The 17,026-nt window shown below is 37.5% G+C and overlaps 2 protein-coding genes across 3 annotated transcripts in view; both read right to left on the bottom strand.

Annotated features, from left to right (window-relative positions):
* Window positions 1-508: 508 nt before the first annotated feature.
* Window positions 509-2,304, bottom strand: LOC117936357. Its single transcript, XM_034859286.1, has 5 exons — window positions 2,195-2,304; window positions 2,009-2,094; window positions 1,472-1,549; window positions 1,217-1,371; window positions 509-676 (listed from the first exon to the last, which is right to left on the bottom strand). The coding sequence occupies exons 1-5, from the start codon at window positions 2,241-2,243 to the stop codon at window positions 601-603; spliced, it is 444 nt and encodes a 147-aa protein (XP_034715177.1). The 5' UTR covers window positions 2,244-2,304; the 3' UTR covers window positions 509-600.
* A 4,013-nt stretch (window positions 2,305-6,317) lies between these two features.
* stac (SH3 and cysteine rich domain) overlaps window positions 6,318-17,026 on the bottom strand; it is a 31,064-nt gene continuing 20,355 nt past the window's right edge. For both annotated transcript variants that reach the window (XM_034859255.1, XM_034859256.1), the window contains 4 exons: window positions 14,141-14,238; window positions 10,864-10,915; window positions 10,035-10,172; window positions 6,318-7,916 (listed from right to left, as the gene is read on the bottom strand). In XM_034859255.1, the coding sequence (XP_034715146.1) occupies window positions 7,818-7,916; window positions 10,035-10,172; window positions 10,864-10,915; window positions 14,141-14,238 (387 nt within the window). In that variant the 3' untranslated portion in view covers window positions 6,318-7,817. The remainder of the gene's footprint in view (window positions 7,917-10,034; window positions 10,173-10,863; window positions 10,916-14,140; window positions 14,239-17,026) is intronic.

Below are 17,026 nucleotides of genomic sequence, written 5' to 3'. Positions count from 1 at the left end.
ATAAATCCAAAAGCTATGCAGTATTCTGTTTCCAAGTACTTCATATTGCTAACAGAAAGCTAAAATTAGCAAATATTGTCCTCTATGGTAGAAATAGATTGAGAAAATAGTCATTTGACATCATAAAAAATGATTTTGGCTACAGACGTTTTGTCATTTGTGGTGTAGATTGGTTACCCCTTTGGTGGGCACTGCTTTTAGAGTAAAAACAGAATAAAGCTTATTTGGGTAAAAAACAAGAAAAATATTCTGTGGGTCCTCAAAATCAGTCTTTGGAGAAGCTCCCGACTTTAAATTTGTTTAAGACTTACTTCTCTGGTTTCTGACTTTGACATAGAATTGCACATGGTCACAAATATTGATTGATTCCCCTTTAAGTCTGACTTAAGAATATTCATACAATTTAAAATGCAAACATTTATTGTAAGAATTTGTGCACAGATACAAAATGGTAAAATATATCAAGATACAAGGATAACTGCAAACACAAAGTTAAGACAAAAACAAAGCTGAAAGAGTTTATTGATTGATTTTTGAAACAATTGTGGTTTTTGTTTTTCTTACAAATTAATTGCACCTGAATTGTACATGCGTATGATATTAAAAATATTCAGTAATTTCAATAGGTGTGTCCTCGTCCATTTGATCGAAGTGCAGGTACAAGTACTCCTTTGACCTGAAGAGAGTACGTAAGAATATCAGGCAAAGAAAGTAAGGCAAGTAATTTATCAAATGTAATGGAGAATCAGCGGTGGAAGTTATATTGAATCCTTTACTTACTAAAAATTGTAAACCACACTTTGAAAATACTCTATTGCAAGTCAAAGTCCTGCAGATGTTACTTACCAATATAATGTATGTAAAGTATTAGAAGAATTGTTAGAAATGTTAGAAATGTTAATATGTAAGTGGTTTAATATTGTAGTTGGTCGAGGTGAAACCTAATTATCTCAAACCTTGTTGTGTAGTTTAATCTACAACAGTGTCGTGTGTGATGTACGGATCATATGTCTAGATAAATGTAGTGGGGTAAAACACACAATATTTTCCTCTGAAATGTGGCGGAGTAGAAGTATAAAGTAGCATAAATTGGAAATACTCAAGTGAAACTTGTAGTTTCTTTGTGTTGAAAGAAAGAGGATTTGTCCCTGAAGAGAACAATATCTGAATGATGAAATGTGTGGAAGGACTTTGTGCAGACAGGCTGGTAACTCACTTGCAGGCTCCAGCATTGACACAGATTGTTTTCACATCATCAGAGGTCGTGAGCTCCTCAATTAGTTCTGGTAGGTGTGAGTTCACAAACTTGCGGCACAGAGATTTTAAGAGGCCAATTTGGTTGCAGATGGAATTTAACTTTGAAGTCAGTTTCTGTAAGAGCAGACATTATCATTATTGCTCATAACACAATGCACCACAACTGGATCATCCTGCTCACTCAGATGTCAGGCATTAAGACATTTTCTTTTACCTCCTTAGTGGCGTTTCTTCCAAGTTGTTTCTTCACCTTCTTTAAAGCCCAGTTGCACACCCAGCACACACCTGGAAGCTGCAAATAAAAGTGGCACATATTTTCAATACTTAGCAAAAGGATGACTTCTGAAAATATTACTTGATGTCATGGGAAAATGTTAAATTAGCAGTAACTAAACAACTAATAAATGTTTTTCTTAGGAACACATTTTTCATAAGCGCACATTGGGATATTTTAAGTGTGTATTACTGTATTTCTCAAAATTTGAAGTAGGCTAATACTACATGAGCCACAAGCCATTTTCTGCAGAATGAATACTTTAATTTTTGAAACGTTAAGTAAATTCTGTTTCTACTTTTACTTAAGCTAAAGATCTAAGCACTACTGCCACCACTGATCATGACACTGAGTTTATTCAGGTTGGGTTTAGGCTAGAAACAAAAATAAAGTCCGAGTTAAAGGTTTGATTGGTTGGTGTTAAGGTTAGTTTAGTGTTTAGTGTTGAATACTGGACCATGAACGTGTTTACGTTACCTTGCTGGCCTTCACAGAAATGTCCAGTTCCACCTGCTCCTTGTCATCAATGTTGACCTCGAAGCTTCCACCGTTGACTGTCCAGACTGTAAAGTGACAAAACAAAAAATGTTAAACAGCTTCCATTACGAGTTAGGTTTAGCTTCCATGATAAAGACAATGTTATACAATCAAAAAATAGCACACCTGAACATATCACCAGAATGCACACAAGGAGGACAGAAGATGTTTCCATTGCTGATGGTGATCTCTGAGTGTGTGTGTTTTTGTGTCTGGTGATAACACATCTTTTATACACAGCAGAGAGGAGGGGCTTCACAACAACACCCATGCAAGCTTGGACAGACTGAAATTCATACCACAACCAACAGCGTGCACACACCCTCAAGTGGTTTTGTTAGGACCACCATCACAACAACCTTCTTCACACCCCCACCCACTCACCTTGACTCAAATATTTTCCTGTCAATGCACTCACTCTTTGGCAAGGAAATGTTGCACTGGAGCCACAGTTTTGCACCAAAATTCTTCACTATCTTCATAGCACTGACATTTCAGCATAAAAGACTACAATCTAATCTGTTGCAGATTAAAATCTTCATTTTCAAATTGAAACAAAAATCACTGATCAGTTCCTGTGGGTCACCCTTAAATAGAGAAGAGTGATGTTGCGCTTGGGAACAGGGCTGACTGTATGGACAAATTTTTTTATGAAAATCTTCAAGCATTTTGATGTTTCATTACTCATTTATTCTAAATTGTGATCTGGAACTGTAGATAAAGCTTTAAGATAACTCCACATCACATAGTAACAAAGATGTTTATATCATTCATCAGATAGTGGTGAAAGTGAACATAATAGTTGGTTACAATTATATACATTAATATTATAGTAACTTCAACGCGTCTACTCACCCCAAATCACTGTGAAACATATTCTTATACTATTACTGTGTATGAGATTTCTGTTTTTTGTTCAGCAATTTTGCCTCCATCAAAGTACAAAATAATGGTGTTTTTTAATTGAACTATAACAAGCATTCTTAGAAACAAAGTCCCTTGTAAAATTATGCACTGTAAAATCTGCAGATTAGAGAAAATGATCAAAAGACATAGAGTATTGCAGTTGGGTTCAGTACCAAACACAAACTGCCAGCCTGTTTTATAGCATTGTTTGGTGGCAATATTCCTAGAAATAGATATCTCAGTCAAACAGATGATTTTATATTTACAGAAGGAGTAGGTAAAACTGTGTTTTTTTGGTTGTTGTCATTAGAGTGAAGTGACAAAGTGCCTAGTGGTACCAGCATTCCTGCTGTGGTCTCATTGGACTTTGTTTAATGACTAATTGCTAAAGAAAAGCCTGTTTTATGTTGTCTTCACACTTTGATTTCAATGCAATTTAAGTTTAATAGGTTTGTTAGGGTCTAGTCACACTTGCTTAGAGACTGAAAGGCCCTCACATCGTAAGTGCTGAGAGTCACACTGAAATATAAAAAATGTTGTGTAATCCTTGTCTTTTGTCAGGTCTTCTATTTTGAGATGGGTGATGTTAAGTGCAGTCAAAAGAAGATTTTAGTGACGTGGGCAGAAGCAAACTGCATGATGCACTTTGGGAATCAGACTTTTTTTGCATGTGGCTTTAAAAATAATCGTTATCAGTGGTCTGCATTCAGCATGCTTTATGAAATCAGCTTTCAGGGACTTGAAACTTGTTTCAGAAAAGCAATACCGAACATTTTTGTTAAAGATACAATATCCTTGAGTGGTAAATGTGGACTGATTGGGTCAGTGTGTTCACATGCCACTAGGTAGATCAATGAAAAAAGATGCTGTGATCAAATTGCACTGCAACTGCATTTGATCATTGTTAAAAGACCACAAAAGCGCCATGCTGATGGGTTTAGTGTTAAACCAATTAGTGACCAAGTATAATTTCACCCTTACTCAACTTGAAGAAGTATTTCATGTGCAAAAAAAACCCTGACGTTAGCCTGTAATAGTGGAGCAGGTTTGTGGGTGTTAACATGGAAAAATGTGCTTTAGGAAACTATGTGTGTCAACCTTTATGGTTCCACTAAGCAAGCAGTGCAAACACATTGACCTGTACACTGCAATTCAGTTCACTTTAACTTGAATACAAACATCTTGCTACGTTTTGTTCACATGTGCAATTCACTGAGGGGTTAAGCAAAATATGATCATGGACATTTCTTCAAATGTCTTCACACCACCACCACCACCAACAATGTGGTAAAGGCTGTCTGTTTCCTTCCTGCTTCACACTTAAATCACTTCACAGTTCATCTATACACTCTTTAAGACGCACACTATGAGACGTGGAAACCATTTTTAACTTAATTTAATTGTTTTAATAAGTAGATGTAGGCTACATGTCCTGTGTGTCACTTTTGCACATATTGAAATGCTGGAATATCCCACATGTTCCCTTTACAGTCTAATCCATAAAAAACATTGTTCCCATTCAAAACTTTGGAGATACAGTCCATTAAAAAATGGATCCATTGACCAAGAGTGAGGTTTTTTCGACTTCAACTGGCATTCATTTATTTTTACTTGACTACTTAGCAAAACAAGCTGTAAACACAATTACATTATTAACATTTTATCACATAATGAAGTTATGTGTTAGCAAACAATTACCCATGTACACACCCAGCATCCACAGAGCAACATTATAGTACATTTGAACTCTTGGCAAATGCAAGACCAGTATCTACTCTATGTTAGCTCTGTTTTTTTGTGTCTCTAATTTCTGCAGGAAATATGTGTCTCTTTAGCTGCTAGATGCTCCATTGTGTTTATGTCTTCTGTTTGGTGCAGGGCAGATTGTGTACAGTTGGTTTTTAGAGTTTCTTTTCAATGGAAACTGCTCTTTGATGTGTCTGGAAACAACACTGATTAGAGTAGAGAGAATTAACTAAAACCAGTAAAGTTGTGGGACAACTGAAACAATGAGGTGGAAGATGCTATAAAGCTCCTTAGAGCTAAGAGGAACTGCAGAATTAGGTGACAATAGTATGTAGGCTAGTAATTATAATTGTGGCTTACCAATACAAGCAACTGCTTTCACATTCATTTAAAAATATTGATTACTGCAGCTTTAAGTTGAACTTTAATATAGAAATCATTTCTACTTGAGTTCTTATGTTGGGCCAACTTTGGATTACTCACAACTTCAGCTCATGTGGTGAATGTGTGAAAGTTTCAAATGTGACTTGTTCCACTGCAGTTGAGATGCTGTTGCACTGGAACATTACAGAATCAGCTCTTCATTAGTCTTGTAGTGCTCAACGATAACGAGATGTTGCTGTTACTCTAATGAACCAAAAGGTGGTGGTAGAATCAACTCTCTGAGACATGTTGGCACCCTGCAGTGAAGGCCTGGTGTGTGCCATTGTACAGACACAGAAAGGAAAAAGGACTGAAATAGAAAAATGCCTTGAAAAAAACTTGTATAGTTGGGTTGTGCTTCCAGAAAACATTTCTTAATGGAGCTGTTGAAGCCTCAAAAGTCTGAACCAGACTCTCATGGTGGACTGCAGGTTGTGCAGATTGTCTGGTCAGATGGTCCGGGAGATGAATTGGGGCTAAACCAGCAAGACTTAATGAGCTGTGAGATGAAGAGATCATAAAGTGTCCTGGAAACGACAGTTTACAGTTTCTTTTACGCTTTGGATAACAGTGTAAGCAAAAATCCTAATGAACCTAACGAATATAAAATGGAAAACCTCTGAGTTAATGCATAACACAACCAAGTTAGTGAACCTGCAAAGTGATTGCCAATGGTCTAGCTTTCACAACATCTAAAATTCATTTAGATTTTTTGTGTGCTTCCATGATTAGTAAATAATGAGAGGCATAACTTTTGGCATTAAGAGTTATGGACTGATGTGAAAACTGAAACAAAGAAAATGTTGTATTTATAACTTCATAAAAGCATCTTGGTGCATTACTTGTCTATATTGCTGTGAAGATAGGTTTGTTAATAACTGAGTCACAATTGAGTTGTTTTTACTGGCAACTATATCACATTGTAATAAGGATAATTGCATGATGCATAATTTTTGGTAGGCCCACTCGAGCGAATGATGAGCTTATTATCAATAGCAAATGAATGAGCACCAGAGAAAAGAGAACATGACAGAAATTAAGGAATCATGCTGACAGACGGATGAATGAGTAACATTCCGGATGAGAACACAGTATATAAAATATTAGGCATGTGTTTTTTTAAACAATTCTTTGAAAAAAGTCTTCTTTACAGAAAGAGGAGACACCACAAAAATCATTATTGTGATAAAGAAGACATTTTAATCTTGTATGTACATTATGTACAATGTGGACTTCTTGGACATTCAACAAAGCCAAGTTTCAGTGCAGAACAACCCTATAAGAGATATATACTACATCTACTATGATGCAACACCTCTTTAAAACAAACTTAACCAGAATCTGAACAAGAAGTGTTGTTCTGAAACGTTAGGGCTGAGAAAGAGGAGAATCACACGAGAGGGATCACGTTTAAAGTCAACACGCAAAGTAGAAATGTTTCATTGTCTTACAGGCACCGTCATTTGTTCACAGGTCATCCCCATGCAGCAGGTTCCACCATCATTAAATCATGAATGTCCCGATTTTATCCTAGATGTACTTTCTCATTCACTTTTATAGCAATGAAGTTGTGAATCTTTTGACAAAAATGACAAATAAGAGAGAAAATTAAAGAAAAGACAAGCTTTAAACGATAAATCTAATAGATACTGCAGCATGGAGACTGTCCACAGATGTTCATTTAATTTTAGCTTCTGATTCTAATGTTGATGTCAATGTATTACCGTCACCATTAAATAAAATTGTTAATTACAATAAGTCAGACATTATAAATCCAGGGAATATGAGGGCGGTATTTTTGGAAGACCACTGATAATTTCTGAAGTCTTTGATTGTTTCAAACTCCTCTGAAAATACTCCCACGCATCTCTTTGTTGCATCTGATGTGCAGTTTCTCACCTGAACCGCAAACCGGAAACGGAAACCTTTTGAAGTTATTTCATAGGACTGTGTAGCAGAAAGCTATATGGCAGGTAGGAGTTAACCATATTTTAAGGGAGATTTGAGGCTTCAAAGAAAGTAAATATTCTTGTATATGTTTATTCAGTATTTCAGATTACCTTTCTGAGACCAAGGGTTTTGTCATCCAAAATGATCAGACACTCCGGCGTCTATTGCAGACTACTTTTCTTATAAAAGCAGGAAACATGCTTAGCATGGGAAACTAAACAAGTTGTAAGGGGAATGTCATTGTGTATGCCAAAACCTTGAAAAATAATCATTGTATTAAGTGTTTGTTTCCTTTTTTTTGTCTGAAACAGCCAGGAAGCTGTTTTACTTTCCAAAAATGCTTGTAACAGAATAAACAGCTTGTAACAGAATAAAACTAAGGGGAAAAGAAACACACACATTGGCTCTAGAAATGAAGTCAAGTCCAGTAAAACAGTGATTTCCTGTCTCCATGCAAACAACAAACAGTCTGCCAGTTCAGCATCTTCCTCTGTGCTGAGAGGAAGTAAAGTACGGGACAGAGACTCTGACCTGCAACAGAGTACAACAGTCCTCATCACTGTCAAAGCCAGCATCACTTTTATGTACTTTTATAAAATCTCCTTTACTGTTCTCTTGGAGCTATTTTGCAGGTTCACTTTCCTCCCCTCCAAATTTCCAGGCAACAGTTCCTCTAACCCCCCCCCCCCCCCCCCCCCCCCCCCCCCCCTTAATTCTGAGTGTCTCAGATGATTTCTAGAATGTCACAGGGCACAAAGCCTCTCTTCTTTCCACTCCCCACTCTGATGAAGCCACTGTGTTCGCCCTCACTGCTCACACAGATCTAAGGAGAAAAAAGGAAATTTTACTTTAATTTAAAAACTACCAAGAATGAAAGTACAGTGAACAAGTAGTCAAACATAGTATGAAACAGTTGGTCAAAACAACGTATAGCACTGGTGGCATACCATTGGTCCTATATGTCTGGAGCTCGTTCTCAAGATTTAAGTTAGGCAAGCATTTAGTATGGTTACCTGTCCGTTTTTAAGGTAGATTTTAAACTCTTCTAGTACATTACATACTACTAGCTACATGGTCTTCTGCCGATATGTTTTTCAGAAAAGCTTTTTATGACACATGAAAGCTCCACATGTCGTCTAGCATTAGCATATTCAACAAAACAAAACATAACTTTCCATTTTATCATTGTCTCTCTAGTCCCTGTTTCTATGTGCATTAGTCTCTAATTTTTTTTATTTTTACTGGTTTATTACAAGTAATCTGGAGGTGTTTTTTTAACGTTTTATATCAAAAGATTTGTGTTTTGTGTTGCCCATCTGGAGTGTAAATAATTGCTTCATTTATTATTATCATTACATTAAAGATGATGATGATGATGACGATGATGATGCTGTAGTTGCAATTTCTACTGTTAATAATATCGACATGATTAGTGTACTGATTGTGGGTACTGAGATCCAAACATGATAGGGGGTGTTCTGAGGAATAAATACTGTTATTTTATATCAACACATAAAGTCCCTCAAGATGGACCACGACACATAATCTTTGCATGGGTTAGGGTTAGTACAATCCAAAATCTCCCCCTGGGTTTGTGGCAAAGAAGGGCAGCAGGTCACAGAATCATCTTGTTTTCAGTGGTTTTATCTCCACTGAGGGTTGCTTACTTTAGTCTCCTCTGAGTCCCATCATCTCCTGGAAAGCATTGTGGAAAAAGGGGGAGCTAATCTAAGTACAGCCATTATGCCAACATGCTAATCTACTGGTAACTTCTAAGAGGGATCCTCTATCAGACAACTCAAGTTAAACTATTCAGTGAGCAAGCATATGCAGGGAAGAGTCACTAGAGGTAAGAGGTGACGTGGGAGTTGCAGAAGGGTAATAAGCTGGCTAAAGGACTGCTGGATGATGTGAATCTGATGTGCTTCAATGGCGGGGGTATGATCATGAATTAGACACAGGTGTAATGTGGACATTTTAATGTCCACACAATAAAGGTCATTGCTTCTCCAACACATAATGACAAGGACGTTCATGTGATCAACCCCGCTAATATTTGGTCTAAATTAATCCTTTGTTTTGTCTTTGTGGCTCTTAACGGCAGGCAATTAACCTTAACAACAAACCGTTACTGTCTGGTGAAAGTTTTCTCATCTCTAAAAAGTCACTTTATTATAAACTAAGAAAACTATCTTTTTTTAGCTGGATTACCAAGTAATTTCTGGTTAATCCGACAGGTTTTGAAAGGCTTCTATGTACAAAAAGATTGCAGCTTTTTCTTACATGCATTCATTTAAAGCCAGAGTGTACAATTGAAACATTTCTGACATCCAGTGTTTCAAAAAGGCCACTTTTGCAGACATCAAGGATGTTAGTCAGCTAGTGTTTTTCTTCTTCCTGTTTGGTCTTTTGATACTTGAGCATCTGGTTGGTTGGTTGGTTGGTTGGTGAAACAGCAACAATGCTCTACAATTTGACATCCATGCAATACATTTCTGCAAAACTGACCTATGACAAACCTTCAAATAATACAACAAATAATTTAATTTGCAATTAAAATACACTTTACGTATGTTGTTTTTAATATACAGCTTTACTGGGTAGCATTCTGCTTCTTGCGGCATGCGTTATGTTGAGTGTCTTAATAGCTGAAAAAGACACAATAGCTCCCAAAAGGTCAATACCCAGTAATGCTCTGATAATACATCAATAATTAAAGAAGAACTAGAAATAGAAGGCAGAGTCCTTTCAGATGTAGAAGTTGTCACAGACAACCTAGAATAACGCAGAGGCTAATTTAGAATAAAAATAAACTATTTTACTATCAAGCCTGGCTTTATGTGAAGACTTTTCACTAAAAATATTCAACATCTACCTAATCATCATCATCATCATCATCATCATCATCATCATTATCATCCTCATAAGGTTGGCACTGTACCTGTCCCTCCTTCAGGGTGATCTGGCCTTGTTCCTTACAGCCAATGAACGTCCTAGTACACCTGAACACTTGGTCTTCAACCCGCACCTGATGAGCATAGGCTGCTGGGAAGAAACCGATCCTGTCCTCAATTACCCCCTAAAAAGAAAAGAAAAATAGAAAAAAACATCAAATATGAAAACAGCTGACACATGGGAGAGCTGCATAGTACACAAGAACATTTTAAACTCAGTGACTGTTTAAATCCTTGAAAAAAATAACAGGGGTTATGTTGGTTACAAGTACATAAACCCGTTATGTTTTTTTTATTATAATTGCTTTTACCTGGTACATACATAGATATAAAGACAAAGATCCAGGATACAGTATATGTCTTCACCTTCAGTACTTATACATTGTACTGCTTGCAGGTGATGTATCAGGTGAAGTCGTGCAAACATGCCAGATGTCTTTGTTTATCTACCGCCATATAGAGAACAGAAACTAAGTTTAAATGCGTGATGAGTTCCTTCATGGTCTGGTGGCAGCCGGCTGTGTCTGTACAGTCACGTAAAGGCCCTTTTGTCTCCCTAATTTATCTGTCATGCAGTTGTGTCCTGAGGCGACCTGTTGCCTCGCTTCTATAATTTACAGCTTAACTTCCTGTAATTTATCAAGCGCTTTCTGGAAAACACAACGCTATTAGCATTATTTGTTAACTGACAACAACTAACTTGCAAACATTAGTTTAGATTTATCTTGGAAGGTTAATTCTAATTGTAAACCCAGAAAAAGTTTTAGATGAACCATGTCACTACTTTTAAATTAAATATGTTGGAATCGTACCTACCTTCCACCAGTCATCATTGGAGTCGTCAGCCAATAAGATTCTGTCTCCTGCTCTGCAATATAGAGGGAAACAGAAGAGAAATTACTCAAAAAACTAAAGTTCTTCTTCTCTCATCTGCATTGTTGGATAACTCCATGTACATTTTGAAACAGAGCTCCTTTACAAAGCAGGTATTAATGACCCACCTTAGCCCTGTGCTTTAGTGATACATGTCTACAAACAAATTTGAAGTAAATCCATTACCAATTACCAATACAGAACTGCAACAAAATGTCGATAACCTTTGTTAACATTTATAGATGTGAATCCTGGATTCTCTCTAGCTTCTGTCTTTCAGTGCGATATTGTACCAATCGAGTGCATTTTTAACACTGTAACATGCTTCTCGTTGGAATATAAAATGAGACAGCTGGAAAGATTAAAAAGTCATCTGGAGAGATGGAGTTTTTTTAAACTAACTTACCTAGCAAAATCTACTAGTGACATGTATCATTTTAGCTAACAAAATCAACAGTTATTGGGTGAAAATAAGAAGCCTTTCTATTTGAAATTGTTGACTCGTTGTTAAACTCTGTCAACACTTGATCTCTTTTAAACGGTCCTCCTGTTCATAAATGGTATGTTGTATAGTCGAGCAGAAGACAAGTTGTTTGGTTATTTTCTGATTGGATGCACCTTAATCCTTTGCTGTGAGTAATTATTCTTTGTCCAGGAAACGTATGAATCATTTTACACCATCACCGTATGTACCATAATTACTAGCATCTGTTCAAAGCCGTCGGCTAAATTTGACCTATAAAAACAAAAAAGGACCAGCATAGTTGAGCCAAATGTTCGTTTACGCAATTCCCCTTTTTCTTCCTCTTGTGGCTCAATTACAAAACTGTCTGTCCTTTGCTTGGAAATGCTCACCCTGACTCCGAGTTTATTGTAGCTGAGGAACAGCGTAGCACTCACTGTTGTAAAAACTGCGTTGGCAGCACAGTAAACATATTTATTGTATGAGCGTGCCCTCTGAGTACTGTGCCTTAAAAATCCCATTAATCACGAAAACGTGAGCCATGAAAGGGAGAACAAAGGATTTGTGAAATCACTGTCCATTAAAAGACAAAAAAGAAAGTGGGTTTTCTGATTCCATATTCTAAAACGCAGAACTCTTCATCATTACAATCACCACAAAGTTGAAGGTAATAATGTAATCAGAGGATGTGGCGGCCACAGAAACTAGTCAAAAACCTTATTTTCTTGCTTAAACTGAAAATTAAACCTTTTGATTAAATATTCACTTTTCCCCTTCATTTGTATTTTATGTCTTCAAGCGTTTGATGTTTTGATTATTGTCTAAAGCGAAACCTCAAGGAGAAAAAAAAATATATTTATGTAGGCTTTTATAAGAGAATACATTTAAAATAAAGCTTGTTGAACTTTGTGCCTCATCGCAGGTGAACAGGGAAACCAAGAGAAGAAGTCAAGGAATATTAAAAAGCCTGACAACTGAACAGCCGTATCCATGAGTGTGTGTGTGTGCAGGAGAAAGAGGGAAAGAACAAATGCACTCTCATATCCTTAAATCATCGGAGGATTTCTGTGAGTACCAGGAGCAAATGGGTCCTTAGCCTGAAGTATTGCTCACGATGAATACTCTCTTCCTCAGGCCTATTGCAAAGTAGGTTGCAGATGAGGCCTTATGCCTTGCCTCAAATGTTTTAAGAAAAATATTTTAGTGTAGTGCTTGCTCCAAAATGAGATTGTTTGTGACCAATTCAGGCCAAAACCAAGCATAGCCCACCAGCCAACCTGACCAGAGCAAACTTTCTCATTTTACAGTGTTTCAAAGAGTAAATCAAAGCTGATTCCCAGAGGACAGAAAACTGAAGCTGAGCAGCTCTTAAGCAATTGAGCCACAACCCAATCAGTGACGACACAACAGGTGCTTTTAATCAACTGCCAAAGCCACAACACCAGGTGTGACATCACCACAGCAATTCGGTTGTGTTCAGATTGTATGTTTGAAACCTCGGAGAGCAGCAGCTGCATTTTGCACTTAAAGACACAGTTTCCCAAATTCATTCTACAACTGTCTACATTTTATATTTATGCAAGATGGTTACCCTCACTGCTAGTCTTTTAGTAACATTAGATATACTTGACAGACCCTAGACCCTAACCCTTAAATTACCTTCTTTTGTGGCCATTGTTCAAGTTCTTTCTGTATGTTTTCTGAGAATTTATGTATAACCAAAATAATATATGTTTTTTGCCAGCATTCAAAAACAATATATTCCCTCGTAGCCACTGGTACACTTTGTACGCCTAATGGAAACTATATATGGACTTCTAAATGGACTTTCCAAAGACTCTCGGGATAAATCCAAGAAGACGTGAGATTGACTGATATTAATAGACATCATGGAACACACACATAGGTACTATTAATGAGGCCACCCCAGAGAATTAAATCTTTGAGGACCATTACCTACAAAGAGGAAGCTAATTAGTTTTGCAAACTTACGTATATGCGCTGACTTCTAGTGCTCTTAATACAACGATTATATAAAATAAAACACAGACATACTTATTAACTTACTGACATTAAAGAGTAGATGAATATAGACACAGAGGAAGAGAGGTTTTCAGACCAGCATGTCACCCTATTTCCCAACGTAAATGAAACACCTTGTGTACACGTGTGTTTGTGATTGTATGACGTGTACAAGCATAAAGTACAATATGATTGAGTTTTTTTGTGTTATTTTTGGAGATTTACATTATGTATGTTACAGAGCATGCAAGGCAAGTTTAGAGCAACTGCAATTGACAGGTGCAACATGTATGAAGATCATGATTGATGTTGTAACGTTGTTGTAACGTCAGTGAATGAATCTCACGAACAAATCACACAGAGATTGTGTTTCTCTGCATATACAACTAATCATATATTATGATGATAGTGGTAATTAATAATAAGAGAATAGACCCCCTTCCCCTTATCGCTAGAGTCTGAATACTGATGTAAAATCCAAATATATTCAAAGAAGTAATGATCATTAAAAGTGTAATTGCAATATTTAGGAACATATTTGTTTGGCCTAAGATTAAGTAAGCAGAATCTGAATCACGGGGCGGATAGACAAATTATCTTTTACTGCGCTCTCCCAGTGCCATTCTAGTTTTCTTTGTGTATTCTTTTCTTCAGAACATTTTGAATAGCATAACAATGTATCAAAAGAGTTAATTTTTTTCTGGATTAGAATGATGTGTGTATGTGTACACTAACCTCATCTCCAGGTCATGGCTGTCTTGGGCAGTGAAGTTGAACAAGGCCACATAGGTTCTGAGTTTAAGGACATCTTTCTGTAGCTGGAGATGCTCCATCTAGACAACACACACACACAAACACACACCCACGGAAACACATAAAAATACAGATTTTGTTTTCAAGAAGTCTCAGGGAATAGAAAACCTTGCTGACGCTGACAAGTTAAACAATGCTCACAGTCACACAAATACTACACAACACCATATTCTCTATTGTTACTTTTCTCGCAGTGGTATCTTAAAATAGTCTTTTGACATTCACATATGCAGAAGAAGCCTTTGTTTACAGAACACTGATAGACCGGGGAGCCACTTAAGTTGTTCGACAATCTGTTTCTTTTAATCTACCGTTAACATGTGTGGGAGAGCAGGATCAGGTTTTCATGAACGCTCAGGAAGTTTAAACAGGACAGAAGTTGTTATTGAAGTGTGAGCACAATTATAAGGGAAATGCGCCACCATTCTGGCGCTCTTCACACCTGCTCAGAAAACTGGTGGGCATTTTCTTGTTGTCTGAAATCCCTCCAAAATGATAACTTGTTCCTGCATAATTGCCTATGGCCAAAAAATATGAGAATTACTTTTTAAGATGCACTAATGATTGTTTTTGATAGACAGCAGCCGAATTGGCCATCTTTGTGGTGCTGTATAGCTCTCAAAAAGAATTGTTTCTGGTCTTTTATGTCTCCCTGAGCGTCATCCAATGTGGCTGATGGATGAGTTGAGTTAACTGCAGCCACAAGGCAAACTGCCTATGTGGCCTCTGGGTGAAACAACAACATCAAGCACTGGCAATCCATTATAGCTAACTAAGAGCTGCTCGCTGGCCATGAGAGGCTCTCGATGCTGTGCTAGCATGGAGCACTGAATGAGAGGTTGGGCAGTTCGAGATAACAACCTCCTTTGTAACTGAATTATCGGAAAAGAAGACCGTACTGTATATGTAGTGAGGGACATTGTGGTGAAAGAAAAATGGAAAAAGGGAAATAGGAGAGCAGTGTGCATTCCTTTTAATCTGCAGTAACTGATGTGCAGTAAGATGTAACCCCTTAGGGGTAGTAAAACAACCTGCGAACAAGCTTAAAATATTACTCCCTTATAAACTTCTTATGGTGAACCTGTTAGCCAACAGTTGCCTATTTATACATATCTAGCCAACACAGAGCAATAGGAGCTTTAATTTGGAGTCATGTTGTGAATGTTGCATTTCACTCTCCCTCTGGCACTGCTTTGCTCCCCCAACTCCTGAGAATAATATCTTGCTATATAGCAGCTAAATGCTCCATTATATACACAAACTAGTCACTACATCTTGTCATTTGATCCAACAGTTTATAAAAATATTGATTGGTGCAGCTGTAGGAGCTAATGTTTAGCTAATATCTTTAGAGAGGCTATGGTGATACAATTTTTTAGCCTGGATGCCAGCCGAACTTACCCACAACATTTGAGGTTGGGAAGTTCGGTCTGGACTTGTTCCGTTGTGGAGCAACAGTGCTCAAACCAGAGCTGTTCGGACAAATGAAATTGTTAGGGCGGGCTTTATACGATGATGGACAGATGATAAACAGTAACGGTATCAACCACGTTACCAAAGAGGGCTTGGGTTGAATACGTTTACAACAAAGCGGCTGCCACTGGAGAGTTGATATGTGTAGATTCCACCATTGCGTCTGTTATAGAAAATATCGACAGCGCATTCATTTTAAAAGAGGAGCAGAGAACCGTAATCAAGGCATTTTTCAATCAAAATTGTTTTGGCCGTCCTTCCTACAGGATTTGGCAAAAGGTCAACATACGTCACATACTCTTTTGCTCTGACTGGTTGTAGGTCTATCCAATTGAGTGCAGAGGCATTTTCTTTCCTGGTTTGGTTGAAACACGGCAAATAATCACAGCCCAATGGAGCAGTATCAGACTAATATTCTGACTACAATCTGAGTATGACGACGTCAGGCTAACATTTTACACCTTCTGGTAACAACAGAAGCACCAGAATTTTGTTTGGATAAACAGAAGCTGCCTTAAATGCACAGACAAACGAAAAGAGCACCACCTACTACGATATCAAACTTTTCAATCAGAGAATCCAAAAAGAAATCATACTGTAGCATGGGAAGACTATTTTACTGTCAATTGATCTTGGGTAGTTTAACACAAAACCTGGGAAGTGTGAACAGATGGGGATCTTGTGTGTGACAGTGTGTGCGTGTGAGTCTCTCATCTAAAATTGGAGGCTCCTTCTCTGGCGAAGAAGCAGTTTTCAAGCATTTTTCTCTGCTCATTACCCTGCAGAGCCTCCATCTGTCGGCGACAGACAAACAGCCCTCTGTTAGCTGTGCTTGGTCCAACCTGATAACACAGCACAATGCACTTCAAGACTTTTCCCCGAAAGGAAGCGCTGTACTGCTAGATTGTATTGCGGAGGATAGTTTGTGTTTGTGCACGTCAGTATTTTTTGCCTTGTATCTGTGTATTTTTTTCCACTGTCGACAACTGAGATAAACTTGTTAAACTATAAATGCAAACAGGATAGACGGTTGCACATAAAAACTGTTTACAAAGAACATTAATGCTTAAAGCACATCACCAACAAAACCCATTATGGAATATATGCAGGAATAGAGCAGTTTTAAAATTTGCCCATGAAATATTCATTGTTACTCTGCAGGTGGTGCCAACATGTTCATAGAGGTTTAACCTTTTTCTCTCTCACAAGCATGAATTTTGCACCATTAGCACTGCATCTACATTGTAGAGAGTAGTTGCTGAAAGACTGAGCCCCCAGAGCTACAGATCCAAACTTTACGTAAGGCTTTTCTTCTTCAGCACAGGCCAGTGGTCG

This window comes from Etheostoma cragini, chromosome 20 (assembly GCF_013103735.1).
Source record: "Etheostoma cragini isolate CJK2018 chromosome 20, CSU_Ecrag_1.0, whole genome shotgun sequence".
NCBI lineage: Eukaryota > Metazoa > Chordata > Actinopteri > Perciformes > Percidae > Etheostoma > Etheostoma cragini.
Note: the sequence above shows the minus strand (reverse complement) of the source record. Positions and strands in the feature narration are given on the sequence as shown.